Raw genomic sequence first — 20,412 nt, 5'->3', positions numbered from 1 at the left:
CAGTCACCACTGTAACTGAGGACCAGGTTCCAGTATTCCTTTGGTCATACCTTTCCAGTCTGGGGGTATTACTCTATTTTGAATTGCCCGAGATTTTAAATATTTATTTATTTACTTACTTACTTATTTTATGGATATGAGCACACTCCCTCTGCCTTCAGACACACCAGAAGAAGGCATCAGATCCCATTACAGATGATTGTGAGTCACCATGTGATTGCTGGGAATTGAACTCAGGACCTCTGGAAGAGCAGTCAGTGCTCTTAACCTCTGAGCCATCTCTGCGGCCGCGCCCAAGACTTATAATATCTGCTTCATATATGGAGAATGCATAGTCTATTTGGTGACCTTTTCTTTAAATCTAGCCTATCTATGGCATGCCACCCAAATTTTCATGACCTTGGGGGTATCCAGCGTCTCCTGGCATGTTTTGTAACCAGATAAGCTAAGGTTGGTTTTCTAGCAATCTTTGACTTGCTTCTTGATTTTCATTATATGATGGTACAGTAGGCTCAAGTAACTCGTCTTCCTCTATCTGAGCATCTTTCTGATTCTTATTTATAAGCTTTTCTGATTCTCTCTTCTATGGCTTGTTTCCACTTCTTGCTTTTGTATTTCTAGTACCTCTAAAGCTCTTTTCTCTGAGAAGCCACAGAAAGCCATTATGGTGATTGAGACTAATTAAGAATCACCAGCATGATCTTCATAGTTGGAAATGTGCCCATCTCAGTTAAGCCATTCCCTCTTCTGTCTCTATCTTTAAGCCATCTAAGTTGATATTATACAGGGTCCAAATAGGGGAGGGAGGCAGAGGCAGGCCAGTCTCTGTCTCAGGCCAGCCTAATCTACAGAGTGAATTTCTCATCAGCCAGGACTGCAAATGAGACCCTATCTCAAAGAAGCAAAGCAAAACAAAACTGTATGCGCTTAAAGCATGCAATTAGATAAGTTTTAGCATAAGTATATACTCACGAAACCATCACCACAAAGCAGAATCAACTATGAACAAGAGGGCCTTGGAGAAGGTAAGTCACAGGGTGACAATTTGTCTCCCAACTAAGGCCACTTATTTAAGAAAACAAGACAAACTTTATTTCCTTCCTTAGTTATGTGTACCCGTGTGTTTCTGTGTGTGAGTCTGTGTGTGAGTCAGTGCATGTTGAGGTTAGAGGAGCTTGCTAGACTCCCTGGGAGCTGGAGTTACAGGTGGTTGTTTTCTCATCCTTACTTGTCTTGTTCCTTTTAATTTTACTAATTTTAAATTGTTCGTATCTGCCTATGACTTTTTTATACCTAGTTTCTTTCCTTCTTTAGCACTTAACAATAATTCCAAACATTTTCTTACCTGATCAGAAGTTCATCTATAGCTGGATTTCTTGGGTTCTCTCTGGCTTCTGTGTGGGCTCAGACTACCTCATGCTGTGGCTGGCCCCGGCCCTGCCCTTGAGCTCACAGAGAAGAGGCATTTCCACCATCTCAGGTGTCTGTAATTGGCATCAGCCAAGTCTCTCATTCATGGGTGTGAGGCAGGAGCCTCCCTCTTTCCCTGCCCAGCTATAAGCTGATCAGCCCTTTATTAACAATCAAGGGGGATGGCAAACAGTCTTTACACATCATCGAGACAGGACATGCTCTAATAATCATGACAGTGCCAACATCATGACTGCAACCAGATCTCTGGGCACAGAAATCAGCATCTGAATACAGAGTGCACAGAACTATCCCCCAACACATGAACCATGGCACATATCCTCCCAAACCCCATGATGGCAACAACAACAACAACAACAACAAAACTATAAAAAAAAGCAGCTAGACCCAGGTGTGATGCCACGGGCTTTTAATCCCAGCACTGTGGAGGCAGAGGCAGGTGAATCACTGAATTTGAGGTCAGTCTGGTCTACATAGTGAAATTCTGTCTAAGGAAGGAAGGAAGGAGGGAGGGGGAAGAAAACAAAAAAAAAAAATCTGGTGTGTGTGAAAGAACTGAATCTAGCTGGTAGCACCCATGTCAGATGACTCACGACCACCTGTACCTCCAGCTCCCAGGGGGTCTGGCAAGCTCCTCTAACCTCAACATGCACAGACTCACACACAGACTCACACAGATTCACACACAGACTCACACACAGAAACACACATGTATACATAACTAAGAAGTGAAATAAAGTTTGTCTTGTTTTCTTAAATAAGTGGCCTTCGTTGGGAGACAAATTGTCAGTCACCCTGTGACTTACCTTCTCCAAGGCCCTCTTGTTCATAGTTGATTCTGCCTTGTGGTGACGGTTTCGTGAGTATATACTTATGCTAAAACTTATCTAATTGCATGCTTTAAGCGCATACAGTTTTGTTTTGCTTCTTTGAGATAGGTTTTCACTTGCAGTCCTGGCTGATGAGAAATTCACTCTGTAGACAGGCTGGCCTGGGACAGAGACCGGCCTGCCTCTGCCTCCCAAGCACTAGAATTCCAAGTGTGTGTCACCACACCCAGTGTCATACATTAAAAAACAAAACAAAACATTGTATGAGTGGAGGTGCTTATCTGAAAACCTACTGTGTGCTAGACTCCATTTCTAGCCAAACCTGAGTAACTTAATTTTTTTCTTGAGACAGGGTTTTTCTGTGTAGAGCCGTCTGTCCTGGAACTCACTATGTAAACCAGGCTGGTTTCAAACTCAGAGAAAGTGGGTGTTGGAAGCACCACCTTGGTGTCCTGCTGCATGCTCAGCGGTTCTTCATCACTGTAAGGGAAGCTACCGCACTCACAGCAGGTGGGACCCACAGGATGCTTGCCTGTACCTAGGAAGGATCCCCATTCACTTCTCCCACTGCCTTCCACAGCCAGTCCCATACAGATGCCTGGAAGCCCCTTTTCATTTTGCTAAGGACTTTCCCCTTTTCCTTATCAATTGTGATGGTTAATCTTGGGTTCAAAATAACCAGGTTAAGATTTATTATTTAGGGGGTTGGGGATTTAGCTCAGTGGTAGAGCGCTTGCCTAGGAAGCGCAAGGCTCTGGGTTTGGTCCCCAGCTCAAAAAAAAGAACAAAAAAAAAAAAAAAAAAAAAAAAAAAAAAAAAAAAAAAAAAACAAAAACAAAAAAAGATTTATTATTTAGGAGTCTTTGAAGATGTTTCTGAAAACATCCTCAGACTCTCAGGGACAAGGTAGTTGAAAGTCATGTGGATGGGGGCTATCTAATCCAGTCTGGAAAGACCAAATAGATTTGATTTCTTGCAAAGGGTTAGGATAGACCCTTTTCTTTTCTCCCAACTTTGGGCACTAGAACTTTATGTTCTCAATGGATAACATAGCTCATGACTATAATCTCAGCACTTGGGAAGCCAAGGTACTTGGGAACTCATTGACATGAGTTTGAGGCTAGCCTGGGCTACATAGTGAAAGCTCTAGGCCAGCTTGTGCCACAGTATAAAACAAGCACCCAAACACACAAACACACAAACAAGACACAGCAAAACCCTCTGGGATGTCCAGCCTTTGGGCTCTAGAGTTTCAGGTTTTGGAAGCCATAACAGATATAAACTGGGCTTATATTCCTGGCACCGAGGCTCTTCCACTTCCAGATGGCCTGGCACGGCCGTTTCCAGACGGCTGTCACACCTACTGCATAGCTAGTTCCCTAAGCAATTCTGTCATATTTACCTCTATACCCTATCGCTTCTCTTGTGTCTGCTCCTTCCCGCCGCTGCCCCTCCAGAAAAATAGGGAGATCATCATTTCTGACTGGAGGCCTCACATGGAGTCACATCATCAAGTCTAGTTCCAGGTAATATGATGAACTTCTTCTGAGAGAGAGAGAGAGAGAGAGAGAGAGAGAGAGAGAGAGAGAGAGAGAGAGAGAGAGAGAAAGGCAGAGAGAGAGAGAAAGATATCGAGGCTAGGCTCAGGCTGTGTAATGAGTTTGAGGCTAGCTCTTTCACTCCAGGAGAGTCTGTCTCAAGGGAAGGGAGAAAAAAAACGTACTAAGAACCCTTCCCCAAGGGGCTGCAGAGATGGCTCAGTGGTTAAGAGCACTGACTGTTCTTCCAGAGGTCCTGAATTCAATTCCCAGCAACCACATGGTGGCTCACAACCATCCGTAACAGAATCCAATACCCTTTTCTGGTGTGTCTGAAGACAGCAACCAGGTACTCAAATGCATAAAATAAATATTTTTTTTTTAAAAAAAACCCTTCCCCAAATAAAAATCAACAAAACAACAATAAATAACAGGAGATTTCCTGGGAGCCATAGGTAGACTTGTCAGATCACCAGAGGGCAAGATAGTGTTGGTACAGTTAAGGAGAAGGTTTATTGTAGCTATGAGGGAGATCTGACAGTCCAGACTGAACCTGGCCATGAGAGTAAAAAGACGGAGAGAGAGAAAAGAGAGAGGAGGGGGCCAAGAGAGGAGTCAAGTGAACCAAGAAGAAAGAGGAGAACCAAAAGGAAGCATGTCGTCAAATGGCTGGGCTATAGGAGTCGGAGGGGCTGAGCGAAGGGAAGTGAAGCTCAGAGGCTGGAGAGGTTTAGCTTTGCCACTCAGGTTAACACTGGGCAGCTGGGTACTAGCAGCTGCTTTGATGTGTTAATGAGCCTCAGCGAACTCTCCTGAGATTCTCTGAGACTAACATTTCCTAGCAGGTTAGAAAATTTCCAATCAAGAGGTACCTCATACCTGCTCATATGTCTGAAAACTAACATGCAAGAATTGGTTCTATTCTCCTACCAGATGGGTTCTGGGATCAAACTCAACAAGCACTTTTTACCAACTGAGCCACCTTACTGGCCCCAAGATTTATTTATTTATTTATTTATTTATTTTATTTATTTTTTTTTTTTTTCGGAGCTGGGGACCGAACCCAGGGCCTTGCGCTTCCTAGGCAAGCGCTCTACCACTGAGCTAAATCCCCAACCCTGGCCCCAAGATTTTTATTTACTTTCGTTTTATGTGTATGGGTGTTTCGCCTGTCTATATATCTGTGCACCATGTGCCTGATGTTGTAGGAGGCCTAAAGCAGACATCAGATCCACTAGAAGTGGAGTTACAGACGTTATCAACCATCAGGTGGGTGCTGGGAACCAACCCCAGTCCTCTAGAAGAATAAAAATTGCTCTTAACCACAGAACCATCTCTCCAGCCCCAGGATTTTTCCAAATTCACTAACTTGCTCTAATCAAAGGTCTGAGAGTGAGAAAGTAGGCAAGGGAGAATGGGATGTGTCTGAAGCTGATGGAGTATGGTGCCCAGTAAAGAACTGGATTTTCTTGGGGGCTGGGGATTTAGCTCAGCGGTGAGCGCTTGCCTAGGAAGTGCAAGGCCCTGTTCGGTCCCCAGCTCGAAAAAAGAAAAGAAAAAAAAAAAAAAAAAAAAAAGAACTGGATTTCTCACTGGCAAAGGGAAGTCATTGGTTGTGGCCTCTCAGGATGTTTTTGTGAAGAGGGGGTAGCGTTGCATTTGCCTCTTGGTCAAATCACACTACCCGCCTCCCTGTTGCCGAGGTCCAGAGCCCACTAAAAATAAATGACAGATTTTGCTTTATTTTGCTTGTTTGTTTGTTGTTATAAGAAGGGGTCTCTTTATTTGCTCTGGTTGGCCTGAACTCAAGAGAGATCTGCCCAGAATGCTGGCAGAGAAGGCTTGTGTAAACATATTTTTTTTTTTTTTTTGGGTTCTTTTTTTCAGAGCTGGGGACTGAACCCAGGGCCTTGCGCTTCCTAGGCAAGCGCTCTACCACTGAGCTAAATCCCCAACCCCGTAAACATATTTTTTAAAAGTATTTTATTTAGGGCTGGAGAGATGGCTCAGTGGTTAAGAGCACTGACTGCTCTTCCAGAGGACCTGAGTTCAAATCCCAGCAACCACATGGTGGCTCACAACCATCTGTAATATATAATAAATAAAAATATTTTATTTATATAAGCACACTGTAGCTGTCTTTAGACACACCAGAAAAGGGCATCAGATCCTATTACAGATGGTTCACAGTATGATCCAACATCCCACAACAGGCGCAGGCACTGCGTTTGCGTGCCTACGGCCTGCCTGCCCCTGTATTTTCCACAGAGTAGATCGCGGTGCTTGTATGTTGCTCTGCAACAGAGGTAGAGGTCAGAGGTCGAGCTCTTGCTTAGTTCATATAAGGCCTCCCTCCTCCCCAGTGATAAATGTCCTAAAAAAGTGGCCAAGTGCCTCAGTGAATAGGGGAGAGATTGGAGGTCAATGCATGAGAGGCCAGAGAGAAGAGGAAGACATTCCTCTTCTGAATTTGTGGGGTTTCTGAAGAGTGCACACTGAATATATACTTGACTTGTCAGGTCCAAAGGTTTGACTCCAATTTCCCAAACTCCTGAAGGCAGTTCTAACATCCAGAAATGAGCTAGACCTGGACTATAAGAGGATTCCTCTGGAACTTGTAAAACTGGTTCCCATCAGCCAAAAGGAATTCTCTCCTTGACTTCTGGCAGAGAGACATATGACCTGTGGTGTCTATCAGCATATCAGCTCATGTTGGCATCTAGGCTCCCTCAGTATAGCATGTACCTATTACATACTTCTTTTTTTTTTTTTTCTTTTTTTCGGAGCTGGGGACCGAACCCAGGGTCTTGCGCTCTACCACTGAGCCAAATCCCCAACCCCTACATACTTCTTTTTTAAAAAAAAACCCAAACATTTATTTATTTTATGTATGTGAGTACACTGTCACTGTCTTCAGTCACATAAGAAGAAGTCACCTATTACAGGTGGTTGTGAGCCACCATATGGTTGCTGGCAATTGAACTCAGGACCTCTGGAAGAGAAGTCAGTGCTCTTAACCACTAAGCCATCTCTCCAGCCCTGTTACACACTTCAAAATCCATGCTAGAATCCTAGCCTTTCCTAACCTCCTTCCCTACCTTAAACTCTTTCTAGCTCATGGCCTCTCTCCCCTCAGAGACTTACCTTTCTTTTTTTTTTTTTTTTAATTTATTTATTATATATCCGAGTACACTGTAGCTGTCTTCAGACACACCAGAAGAGGGCATCAGATATCATTGCAGATGGTTGTGAGCCACCATGTGGTTACTGGGATTTGAACTCAGGACCTCTGGAAGAGCAGTCAGTGCTCTTAGCCGCTGAGCCATCTCTCCAGCCCATGAGACTCCCCTTTTTTTTTTTTTTTTTTTTTTTTTTTTTTTGGAGCTGGGGACCCGAACCCAGGGCCTTGCGCTTGCTAGGCAAGTGCTCTACCTCTGAGTTAAATCCCCAACCCCGAGACTCACCCTTCTTATAACCAACTGTGCTCACTCTTTCTATCTCTGGTTAGTTTCCCTTCTCCCACAGATAACCCATGTCCAGTCTGTTAGCCATGTTCAGTCTATCTCTTTCTCTTTATGCTCTGGACTCTTCTTGGTACCTCTGTATTTTCTCTCTTTTATTTACAATAAAATACAAAAGACCTTTCCCTTAACCACACCATAAAGCAGTCACATTAGCGTTTTCTTACTCCATCACCCACCACTGCATACAGTTTAGGTAGCTTGTTAGAAATAAGTTTGGATACTCAGGAGGCAGAGGCAGGTGGATTTTTGTGTGTTTGAGGCCAGCCTGGTCTCCAGACAGAGTTCCAGGCAGCCAGGGCTACACAGAGAAACCCTATCTTGAATAACCAAAAATAAAAAGTTTGGGTCTTCAAAGAAAAAGGTCACCATTCCAACTGAAGTGTCTGGACAAGACACACTTTACTCTGTTTGATTGTTTTTTGTTTATTTGTTTGTTTGTTTGTTTGTTTGTTTGTTTTGAGAGACATGGCTTCACCTTTTACTCTTGATCAAGAAAACGAGCTTGAGGGGTTGGAAAGATGGCTCAGTGGTTAAGAGCACTGACTGCTCTTCCAGAGGCATGGTGGCTCACAACCATCTGTTGTGGGACCTGATGCCCTCTTCTGGTGTATCTGAAAAGAGCGACAACAAACTCACATAAATATAATAAAATAAATCTTAAGAAAGAAAGAAAGAAAACAAGCTCAGAGAATGAGGACATAGAAGCAGGAAATACAATTGGTTTTCCTCTTACTCAGGTGAAAGCTGTCTCTTCTGACCTCCTTGAGCACTCGTCATGCACATGGTGCACATATGTACGTCAGGCAAAACACTCATGCACATAAATAGTAATTTAAGAACCATTATATAGTTGTAAGAAGTCAATCAAGCCACCAGTGTTGGCACATGCCTTTAATCCCAGCTTCACTTAGAAGGCAGAAGCCAAGGGATCTCGTGAGTGCTAGACCAGTCCAAAAGGAAGGAAGGAAGGAAGGAAGGAAGGAAGGAAGGAAGGAAGGAAGGAAGGAAGGAGCATAGGGCATCCCAGGAGAGCCAGGTGCAAATGCAAATGTTCTCTCTTCACTTCCCCAGCACCTTGAGCAGTGCCAGAGCATAAAGTAGGTGGTGAACAGTAAACACATACTACATACAAGAGTACTACAGAAGAGCTGTGGAAGAATTCCTCTGCATATGTGCTATATGCATGTATTCGCATTCATGTATTTATGCACCCCCACACACACACACACACACACACACACACACACACACACACACACACACACACACACACACACACACACACACACACACACACACACACGTAGAGACCAGAGGAGAATTTGCTGATGGATGTCCTATTAATGAGCCCAGGAATTCAAACTCAGTTGGGCAGGCATGGTGGTAAGTGACTTCACCTGCTGAGGGGTCTCTCTGACCCTGTTTACAAGTTGTCTGAAGTCTCTGTAAAATGCTAATTATATAAGGCAGTGACCAGCCATCTTGGAAACCTAAGAATGCAAGGAACAGCCGAATCAACTACTGCAGCTTTAAAACAAGTCGGAGTCTCTTTGAACTTTAAAAATGTGCCCGTGCAGTTTATTTCATTTTAGTTTACTTAAATAAACAGAGGAGTATTTTATGGGGGAATGTATTAAAGAAAAAAGATTGGAAGACACACAGGAAAGAGTCAAGGACTCTAGGTAACTCACTCCTTTGGGGTACCAGCCACCACAAAGGGGAAAGTAGGGCTTGTTCCAGAACTACAACATCCACAAGGCACTGGAAGGGACACAAGGGTTTCCGGCCAGATCTGTTTCCGGTCTTTTGGAGGCTGACGCCGTTTTCCGGTTCTGTGGCCCAGGGAGGCGTTTCGGGTACTCACGGTGAGTCTGGGAGTCCGGGGATCGTTGCGGGGGTCCTCGGTGATACGGCCTGAATCACAGCGCAGTGCACACTGCCGTGGCTTGGGCGGTTCTCGGGGCCCACGGCTGCTGACGTGGCGGCGGGGCTGGAGTGTGGCGCCGCACAGGCTGCCCGGCTGGCCGTGTTTTCCATGCTTGGGTCCATTGCTCACTTTACTCTCTTTTCCGAAGATGAGGTCGCTGGTGGTTGTGGTGTTGGCTCTGTTAGCCGTCAGTCAAGCAGAAGAAGGAGCCAGGCTTTTGGCCTCCAAATCATTGCTCAACAGATACGCTGTGGAAGGCAGGGACCTGACCCTACAGTATAACATCTACAATGTCGGCTCCAGGTAACGGCCTAGAATTAGCAAACTCCTTTATGAATTCTGAGCCTCTACGTGGGCACTGAGAACATTTTGTTGGGGAGTGAATTCTCTTTTGGAGTCCTCCAGCATCGAGTGCAGTGAATGAGTGAGAGTGAGTGAGTGAGTGAGTGAATGAATGAATGAATGAATATACTGGAGGGCTTACCTTTGTCGGGGTGCTTTTGAAAGTGAAGGCATCCTTAGGTGAACTACAAGAAACTATCTTCCACTTTGGGGTCCTGGAAGACTTTCAAAGGCAGGAATAAATTCAGCTTGTGAAAAAGGAAATGCAGACACAGAATGTCCACTTACTTCGCATGCAGACTCCCAGCTTTCTTCTTTTACCGACGATCACTTTGTTTGTTTGTTTGTTTGTTTTTCAAGACAGTGTCTTCGTGTAGCCCTGGCTGTCCTAAAATCCACTCTGTATACTAGATTAGCCTTAAACTCACAGACATCTGTTTCCTGAGTGCTGGGGTTAAAGGCACGTGCCACCACTGCTGGCTCCCATGAGCACTTTTTTTTTTTTTTTTTTTTTTTTTTTCGGAGCTGGGGATCGAACCCAGGGCCTTGCGCTTCCCAGGCAAGCGCTCTACCACTGAGCTAAATCCCCAACCCCTCCCATGAGCACTTTTATTGCCGTTGTTTCCTTTTATATTTCTTTTCCATTTTTATCTTACTTCCACTATCTAGATATTAGAGCAGGAATAGCCTTGGGCACATTCACTTCTGGATAGTTGAATATTCTGGTGTTTCTGAGCAACAGAATCCAGGCCTTGATCTGGATTCTTCAAAACAGACCCAGTTTACTACGGTGGTTTCTTTTGACCAGCAGGTGGATTTTCTGGTTAGCTCCCTTCATCCCATGCCCCTCACTTTTTGTTTCTCTGCTTTCCAGTGCGGCATTAGACGTGGAATTATCTGACGATTCCTTCCCTCCAGAAGACTTCGGCATTGTCTCTGGTATGCTCAACGTCAAATGGGACCGGATTGCTCCGTATCCTTTTTTTATAGGTGTTGAGGGCTGGGAGAGAGACATCGTGGGAAAGAGCAAGGGTGCTGCAGGCAGACTGGGTGTGTGGCCGTTTCTTGTCATATATTGGGAGGATGAGGTGTCGGCTGTGTGAGTGTGTCTTCCTTCAGATTGTGAGGCTGTCCCCTTCCGTTCCATTAGGGAGATATAGACATTTATAAAGACATATGTGGCCATGAATGTATACTGAATGTCCTTTTTCTCTTTGCATTGCCAGAGACAGAATAGTATTCACACACAATGGGTAAGAAAGAAGTGCTCTACACCTGAGGTGCTTTCAAAGCAGATTCAGTGGGATGTCACCAGGGAGACGCTGGGTACTTGTTAGCCTCTCCTCTTTTTTTTTTTTTCCTTTTCTTTTTTTCCGGAGCTGGGGACCGAACCCAGGGCCTTGCGCTTCCTAGGCAAGCGCTCTACCACTGAGCTAAATCCCCAACCCCTAGCCTCTCCTCTTAGTGAGTGATTTTTTTTTTTTTAAAGATTTATTCATTTATTATATATAAGTACACTGGAGATGTCTTCAGACACACCAGAAGAGGGCATCAGATCTTATTACAGATGGTTGTGAGCCACCATGTGGTTGCTGGGAATTGAACTCAGGAAGAGTAGTTGGTGCTCTTAACCACTGAGCCATCTCTCCAGCCCCTTTTCAAGACAGGATTTTCCTACATAGTCCAGGCTGTCCTGAAACTTGCTATGCTGACTAGGCTGGTCTTGAACTCACAGAGATCCTCCTGCATCTGCCTCCCAAGTGCCAAGATCAAAGGCGTGGGCCACCACTGCACTGTGACAGTTATTTTTACTATTGAATTACATGATTAGTCCTCCCTTCCCTGCTTTGTGTGTTAAAGTGTACTTAGATTCTCTCTCTCTCTCTCTCTCTCTCTCTCTCTCTCTCTCTCTCTCTCTCTCGTGTGTGTGTGTGTGTGTGTGTGTGTGTGTGTGTGTGTGTGTGTGTCTGTCTAGGCAAGAAGATATCAGATGCCTTGGAGCTGTGATTACAGAAGGTTCTGTTCTATGCCCAAAACCAAACTCCAAAGAGTAGGAAGTGTTCTTAAACCTCTGAGCCATCCCTCTAGCTACATGTTTACATTTTTCTGATGAGGATAAATATTCTCTTTGTATTTTTGTTTGTTCCTTTTGTTTTTATACTGTGTACTATATTTTTAAGAACTTCTGTTGTGGACTGCGGTGATTTTTCTGTGGGTAAGAGCACTTTTGTTTTTACAGAAGACACAAGGCTGGTTCCCAACACCCTTGTCAGACAGCTAGCTCACAGCCATCTGTAACTACACTCCAAGGACTCCAAGGTCCTTTCCCAACATGTCTAGGCACTGACATCAATGTGTACATGCACATAAACCCCTGGAACACACACACAAATGTAATTACAAGTAAAATCTTGACAGAAATGATACTGCACGTCTTTTTTTTTTTTTTAAGATTTATTTATTTATTATATATAAGTACACTGTAGCTGTCTTCAGACACACCAGAAGAGGGCATCAGATCTCATTACAGATGGTTGTGAGCCACCATGTGGTTGCTGGGAATTGAACTCATAACCTCTGGAAGAGCAGTCAGTGCTCTTAACCACTGAGCCATCTCTCCAGCCCAATACTGCACGTCTTTAATCCTAGCACTCTACATAAAGAACCAACCTAGTCTGCCAGCCAGCTAGATAGTGAAAAAAAGAGAAATTATACCAGGCACTGGTGGTGCACACCTTTAATCCCAGCCCTTGGGAGGCACAGGCAGATGGATGTCTATGAGTTCAAGGCCAGTCTGGTCCACAGATTGAGTTCCAGGACAGCCAGGGCTGTACAGAGAAACCCTGTCTATACACACACACGCACACGCACACGCACACGCACACGCACACGCATGCACAAAGAAAAGAAATAATAATGAAAGATTTTCTAAGTTGTTTAAAAATATGTGTGTGTTGTATTACTTTTGGTGGGGTAGGGTCTCTACCCTGCTCCTCTCTGTAGCTCCTGAATAAAGACAGAAAGCTGGTGTTTTATCTGCAGGCTGCTGGCACTGTGCTACACAGTTCTGAGCTATTCTAACCCAGAAGGGGAATTACTAACCAGATGAAGGCCCAGTCACTGCCAGCTCACTTCTCCTGCCATGTGCTTCCGGGTCATCCTGCCTCATGGTGACATCTCAGCAGTCTCTCCTTCCCCTCTCTCCTCCTCAGTCACAGGCTCCAGCCTCTTATTAACCAATCAGGGATATCAAGGAGCATTCTTACTGAACACAGTTTAATGCAATGCGCCAAGGTCAGGTTACAGTCTGGACTGGGGCCCAGAACTTCTGAATACACTGCACAAGACTAACCCTAGCACGTTTGCGTGTATCTAGAGAGATGGCTTAGCAGTTAAGAGCACTTGCTGATCTTTCGGAGGACCTGGGTCTACTCCCAGCATATTATAAGATGTATTATTAGTATAGCATGCCATATGCTAAATTTCAAAGAGTGCAGATGTTAGGCATGAAGTGACTTCATGAGTTATTAACTGTTTTGTGGCCAAGATGGAAAGGTGGTTACTGCTTTGTTTCATTGTCTTTCTGAGATGGGGTTTCTGTGTAGTCCTGACTGTCCTCGAACCCACAGAGATCTGCCTGCCTCTGCTTCCTGGGTGCTGGAATTAAATGACTACACCAGCACAGTAGACCTTCGCCATCATTTTTTCTTCCTTAACCCTTGGGCCAGTGCTAGCAATGTCTCCCACACAGTGGTCCTGCGTCCTCTCAAAGCTGGTTACTTCAATTTCACTTCTGCAACGATTACTTACCTGGCCCAGGAGGATGGGCCTGTTGTGGTAAGTTCTACAAACCTTGAGCTGGGTAGAGCTCCAATCTCCTTAAAAACTCCCTACTTTGTTTTCAAAATATATGTGTTTGTGTGTGAGAGTGCATGCATGTATGTTGGGTGTCTGTAGAAGCCAGTAGACATCTGATCCCCTGGCTGTCTCTCCTTTTTTTTTTTTTTTTTTTTTTTGTTCTTTTTTTGGAGCTGGGGACCGAACCCAGGGCCTTGCGCTTCCTAGGTAAGTGCTCTACCACTTAGCTAAATCCCCAGCCCCCTGGCTGTCTCTCCTTAAAAGCTCTTGCAGAGGGGGTGGGGATTTAACTCAGCGGTAGAGCGCTTGCCTGGGTTCGGGTCCCCAGCTCAAAAAAAAAAGAAAAAAAAAACTCTTGCAGAAAATTTCCGTAGCAGCTGCTCAGACAGGTTGACTATATACCTGGAATGGTCCTAAGGAAGTCTGGTTCCAATCATAAAGTTCCAGAACTGGGTAGCTGCACCCGATGGGAGACCATAGTTTCTTTTCACTTTGTTCCTTTGCTCTCCCTTTAGTCTACAATGTGTCACTTGCTCTCCATTTCATAGCCGTCCTTGCCATTTTCAGTTACCTTCCCAGGCTCCTCTGTTACTGTCTTTCCCTCTCAGAAGGTTCTGTTCCACCCGCTGTTTCACCCCTTCAGGAGCCATCGGCCCCCACCCCCTCCCTCTCTTGGTTATTGAGACACATCTCACTATGTAGTCCTGACTGGCCTGGGACTCATTATGTAAAGTAGGGTGGCCTCACAAGAGACCATCCTGTCTCTGGATGGGGTTAAAGGTAGAGACAGAATCTTACTGCGTCCTCCTGGGTGGCCTAGAACTCACTTTGTCAACCTGGCTGGCCTGGTATTTGTGACAGTCCCTTGCTTCTGCCTTACCTGTCCAGCTGTGACCTCACCATCACTGCCCTCAGCTTTATTTTTAATTAATTGACTGATTGAAATGTTATGTTTTAATTTATTAATTTATTCTTTGAGACAGGGTTTCTCTGTGCATAGCCCTGGCTGTTCTGGTACTTGCTTTGTAGACCAGGCTGGCCTCAAACTCACAGAGATCTGCTGCTTCTGACTTCCATGTGTTGCTTCTAAAGGTGCACATCACTGTGACTGGCTGAATTTTTTTGTTTTTAAGCTAAGATTGAGGCATTCTCCTGTAGCCCAGACCGGTCTCAAACTCTCAATATATGAATGAGGCTGACCTTGAGCTCGTGATCTTCTGGCCTGGTCACCCAAGTACTGGGGTTAAGAGTGTGAGCCACTATGCCCAGCACTACCTGGTACTCGGTGGGTTAACAGACATAAGAATCAAAGGCTCACTCGCCATGTGAGAACAGAGTTATTTGCAGTGAGCTCCAAACGCTTGGCTCCTCTTGAAAGCAAAGGAATGTGGAGCGGCCCCAGCCTTCCTCTGGTAATGTACATTTGGGTAGGGCTTTAACATATTCTAGACGATTCTTAGTACTTGAGCTGAGCCTTGGTCAGCCCTGTCAAGTAGAAAAGGGTGTTTTCTCGTGAGGAATAAGTAAATGATTGCAGAGGACTTGTAACTCCGTTATACACCTTGTCTTTTTTTTAAAATATGATTTATTTAATGTATATGAGTACACTGTAGCTGTCTTTAGACACTCCAGAAGAAGGCATTAGATCCCATTACAGATGGTTGTGAGCCACCATGTGGTTGCTGGGAATTGAACTCAGGACCTCTGGAGGAGCAGGCAGTGCTCTTAACCGCTGGGCCATCTCTCCAGCCCACAGCTGGTCTTATAGACAGGAGTGAGCCTGAGTCTGGTGGGTGGGGCTTTGGGTTTAGTTGTGTAGCTGGCCTGAGCTGTTCAGCAGATACTCAGTGTGTGGCGAGTGAGATCTCCGGTCTCCTGGCTCCTAATCCACTTTCCTTTATAGATGCTAAAGGGAGTCATCTCTCTGGTTTTTAAATTTGTATGTAATTTTGGTTTTTGACGATAGGGCGTCTCTGTGTAGCTCTGGCCATCCTAGAACTCACTCTGTAGACCAGGCTGACCTCTAATGACCTCTAATGACCTCTAATGTAGAGGTCATCCTGTCTCTGCCTCCCGTGTCTGAGATTAAGGCACGCGTCACCATGCTTCACCTATCTAATTTAAAAGCTCTTCTTAAATTTTTAAACATTTGTGTATCTGAGAGCTTTGCCTGCTTGTATGTGTGTGTTTTACACGCATGCTAATGTCTAAAGAGGTCACAGGGATGGGGTTTCCTGGAACTGTACTTAGGGGTGGTGGTGAGCACTCTCTCTGTGGGTATTGGGGAGCCATCTCTGTCCCTCAACAGCTTTTGCCTTTTTGCTTTTTCTTTTCTTTTCTCAGCTCTGATAATCAAAGCCCAGGCCTCTTGTGTGCTGTCCAACAACCCTGCCACTTGAGCTCTAGTTCTGTTCTTTAAACACTTGCCTGTGTGTGCTGGTAACTCAGTGTAATGCTTAGAGATGTGTGGGCTGGAACGACCTGTTCTCAGATGAGGTAGCTTTGAAGCTCGCCTTAACACCTTCTTTTTCCTTCTCCAGATTGGCTCCACCAGCGCCCCTGGACAGGGGGGAATCCTCGCTCAGCGGGAGTTTGACAGGAGATTCTCCCCCCATTTTGTAAGCACTTCTAGTATTGTCTCTTCATCCCCTGTGGTGAGAACTCATTTAGTTCTGGAAAGGCAGGCAGGCAGGCGGACAGACAGACAGACTGGCAGGCAGGCAGGCAGGCGGACAGACAGACAGACTGGTAGGCAGGCAGGCCTCATGGTTTTAGATCGACTCCTGATGTAGTCATGCCCAGAGTTTTGTCAGTGAGCTCACAATAGCCAGCACCAAAAACCTGGATTTCCTCTGCTTAGCCTTCAGTAGAGGCCTGTGTCAGTCGGACCCCCAATAGATTCATGGGGGGGGGAGGTGTCACCAAGTTTTGGGGTAGTTGAGTGTTACGCACCACTGTGCCCAGCTGGAGCTTGGAGAGAATTTTTCAGAGCTGACTAAACACTGAATGATTTAATTCATCCAGAGCTCCAAATAAGTCCTTCCCCATGAGATGACCTGGGCCTGAGGATGTACCTCAGGTGCTGGCGGGTTTGCCCCACATCCTCAGGGTCCTGGGTTCTATCCCAGCACCTCGTGGGAAGTGAAGGCAAGGACAGGAGTTTATCATCATCCATTTAATCAGTTTGAAGCCGGCTTGGCTACATAGACACAGGAACAACAGAATTCCCCTGGCAGCATAAGGGACTCAGGAGGGCGTTGAAGGGGAGGCACTGGTCAGTCAGGTCTTACCCTGGGCCTGGTGGGGCTATAGTCAGCGCCACCTGTCCAGTCTTTGAGTCCACAGAGGATTTAGCCAGGCAGAGAGGAGCCAAGGAAGGACAGACTTTGAGAACAGCTCAGATTGACTCACGGCCTGCAGTGAGCCAGGAATGACAAGTGTTTAACAGGGCTGGAAAGTGAGCAAGGTGAAGTATGAAGGAGATAGCCCGGGGTCTCCTCGGGAGGCGCGTCTGTTGGGGTGTCCCCCTCCTCAAACCCTGTCTAGAATTGGGGCTAGGTGAGGCTTTGGCTGCACAGCTTGAAAAGGAGACCAGTCGTAGGGAGCCCTTTTGTCTGAGGGAGGGGCTGGCAAAGTCCTGCTCACATTCTGGGCCTTGCTGCTCCTCTCCCATTGGACCATTTCCTCCCCCTTCCTCTTCTCTCCTCTCTGTACCCAGACTCCTAAACAGCCCCTGTTTTCCTCCACAGCTGGACTGGGCAGCCTTCGGGGTCATGACCTTGCCCTCCATAGGCATCCCTCTGCTCCTGTGGTATTCCAGCAAGAGGAAATACGATACTCCCAAACCCAAGAAGAACTGAATGCAGTCTCCTCTGCCCTTCTCCCAAGAAACCAGGTGTCTTCTAGACTCCAGAGGGTGTCAAATGTGTTCTCTTGGCCCTTGGCCCTTGGCTCTTTTGTCCTGAATCTTACCCTGAACTCAACCAGAATGCAAGGGGCAGGCCTGCAGGTTTGAGAGGGCCTCCCTGTTGTCACTGAAGCCATACAGACAGGACTGCCTTTGGCCACAGCTTCAGGGCTTGAGGGTCCCACCAAGGTGCTGTTGGTATAATATTAGCAATGTGAACTCTTGGGGGTCCAGGAGGGACTGTCTGACACCCCCCATCCCCTGGCAGCTCCTCTCAAGAGGGTAGAAGGTTATGGGGGCTACACAGGCTCTGCCTGGATTTGGGGCACTTACCAAATGGATTTTCTAATAAAAACAAATGCCATACCTATGTGTTTGTCTTGCTGTGGACAGACAGGTCATTTTTGGAGCCCAGGTCTTGAAGCTCCAGCTCCAGGGAAGTCAGTAGGCTTTCTTGGCCTTGAAGTGTGGTCTGTTCTCAGAGATGTGCCTGAGTCCTTTTGAACCCTTGTGGTCATCTTTTCTTCTGTTTTCACATTCATCAGCACAGAGCCCCTGTGAGCCTTCCTTGCTGGCTCTCCACAGCTGGAGATGGCTCTGATCTATTTACTGATCTTTCTAGAAAATAGTTCTTAGGCCTTTTCTGGCTCACTAGTCTAAGTCAGTGTTTCTCAACCTGAACCTGGGGCTCGAAGGACCCTTTTACAGGGGTCAAATAAGATATTTACATTACAATTCATAACAGTGGCAAGACTGTAGTTATGAAGTAGCAATGAAAATAACCTTATGGTTAGGGGTCATCACAACATGAGGTACTGTATTAAAGGGTCACAGTGTTGGGAAGGTTGAGGACCACTCCTCTGAGTAGTGGTTTCTAGGATGGGACGGAAGAGATGGGTCAGTGGCTAAGAGCACTGACTGTTCTCTTGGACTTGGGTTCTATTCTCAGCATCCTCTAACTCTAGTTCCAAGGGACCCAGTGCTCTCTTCTGGACTTTGCTGGACCAGGTGCTGCAGAAAAAAACTCACATATAAGTTTTTTTAAATTAAGTTTTTAAAAACTAAATGGCATCTCTTTGGGGCTGGAGAGATGGCTCAGCAGCAAGAGCACAGACTGCCCTTGCAGGGGACCCAAATTCAGAAACTAGCATCTGTGTCAGGTGGCCTTTACCTCCATAGATAGGGGATCCAACACCCTTTGATGACCAGTGCAGGCACCCACACATATACCTATAAATAAAAGTTATTAAAGGAAATGGCTTCTGTTTGAATTTTTTTATTTTGAGATGGGATCTCCTTATTGCATAACTGGCTGTCTTGAAACTCCCTTTGTGGATCAGGCTGGCCTCACATTCCCAGAGATCCACCTGCCTCTGCCTCCTAAGTGCTGAGATTAAAGGCCTGTGCCAAGGGTTGGGGATTTAGCTCAGTGGTAGAGCGCTTGCCTAGGAAGCGCAAGGCCCTGGGTTCGATCCCCAGCTCCGAAAAAAAAAAAAAAAAACCAAAGGCCTGTGCCAAATGCCCAGCAATATTTTATTTTCAGGCCAGGAAGAAGTGCTGGGTTTCCTGCTGCGTTGGACCCTCTAGTAGCCAGTGGGAAAAGCAGCTTTGGCTTTTTTCAGAGTCAGTTTACTGTGGCTTCTCCACTGTAAACCGACTCTGTCCAACGCAGGAATGCCGTGGTCTGAGAACGGCCTCCCAGGCAGGAGGGGAAACCCAACAAACACTGGCTTTGTTTCTGCTACCAAGTTTCCCCTTTAGAATCCGCTCCTCAGCTCCCCTGCCTAACCGGTTTAACCTTTCCTTTACCCAGCCGTGGGAGCCTCTGGGTCCCTGAAAGATGAAAAGGACTTGGAGACAACGGGAAGCTCCAAATGGGGTGGCCCTCAGGCAGCTAACATCCTTCCTTCAGGCCCTGCAGCTTGGACACCCCAGCGCCAGCCAGGTCAGAAAGCAAGAAAGATGACTCTTATTCATCGTTCTCCGGTGGGACTCTGGGAATGCTCAGACTGGGCAGGGTGAGCAGGTGTAGGGGTGTCTCAAGTGGGGAGTGCTTCTGATAGGATCTTATCTAGTGCTGAACCCTTCCTTTCCAGAGAGGGAAGCCCTGTTTCCCCTGTGTGCTTTCTCCTGGAGCTACAGAGTTAAGTCACAGGAGGAGGGCTCTCCTGCCCACCCCAGGATGGACTTGGGCAGGTGACATAAAGCGTTTCTTTTTGGTGTTCACTCTGGGTGGTCTCTTCTGGAAGACCGGGGCTCGCTCTCTCCTTTTCCTTGCACAGATCATGGTTGTATGAACTGGCACTGGCAGGAGAGGAACAGGAGCTCACCGGTGACAAGCAGGGAAGGCAGTGGATGTCATGGGTACTTTGAAAAGAGGCCGAGCTAGATACTTCATCTTTCAAGAGATCAGCTGCCTTGAAGTCAGGGTGTAATTTGAGCCTCCCTTCAGCAGTGGCTGTGGAGAGTGTAAGCACTCTTCAAGTCTGTAGACGGACTTAGCTGAAATAGTTGGCTTCAGCACTGCCCTTGTCACCCTCAAGCAACCAGAGAGGATGACTGCCAACAGTGCTCCTTGATGTGCGCTCTCTCTCTCTCTCTCTCTCTCTCTCTCTCTCTCTCTCTCTCACACACACACACACACACACACACACACATACCCTCCAACAGAGGCTCCACCCTGAAAGGATAGATAACCAATGGGTGCTAGGTGCCTTCTACCTCCTGGAGACCGGCCCTCTAGCCCTCCCACAGCATCCAGGCAGCATCCCATCTCCTCAGCTTGGTACCAGAGGGAGCCAGCTGCTTCCATCTCTGCTCCCTTCACATCTAGGCCTTCAGACCTGAAGATCGTGGAGAGTAGGAGAGCTTCCCATACAGGGAGAATGGGGGTCAGCTGAGTGGAGAGACAGGAGTTAATCTCCCTGGGGTGTACCACTGGAACATGAAGAGTAGCACTGACCACACAGCGGGGATCCCAGCCCCTAGATGGCCACTCAATGTTGACCTCTGGCAATCCCCATCTTGGAGCTTGCATCCTCATCAAGATTGTTTA

At 46.3% G+C, this 20,412-nt stretch overlaps 1 protein-coding gene across 1 annotated transcript; it reads left to right on the top strand.

Annotated features, from left to right (window-relative positions):
• Window positions 1-9,074: 9,074 nt before the first annotated feature.
• Ssr2 (signal sequence receptor subunit 2) lies at window positions 9,075-17,723 on the top strand. The gene is made up of 6 exons (XM_032898060.1): window positions 9,075-9,188; window positions 9,399-9,553; window positions 10,467-10,565; window positions 13,321-13,429; window positions 15,991-16,068; window positions 17,200-17,723. Exons 2-6 carry the CDS (start codon window positions 9,399-9,401, stop codon window positions 17,308-17,310), a joined length of 552 nt encoding a protein of 183 aa, XP_032753951.1. The 5' UTR covers window positions 9,075-9,188; the 3' UTR covers window positions 17,311-17,723.
• The last annotated feature ends 2,689 nt before the right edge of the window (window positions 17,724-20,412 follow it).

The sequence above is a fragment of the Rattus rattus genome, chromosome 3, assembly GCF_011064425.1.
Source record: "Rattus rattus isolate New Zealand chromosome 3, Rrattus_CSIRO_v1, whole genome shotgun sequence".
Lineage (NCBI taxonomy): Eukaryota > Metazoa > Chordata > Mammalia > Rodentia > Muridae > Rattus > Rattus rattus.
This window is presented reverse-complemented; position numbering and strand designations above follow the sequence as displayed.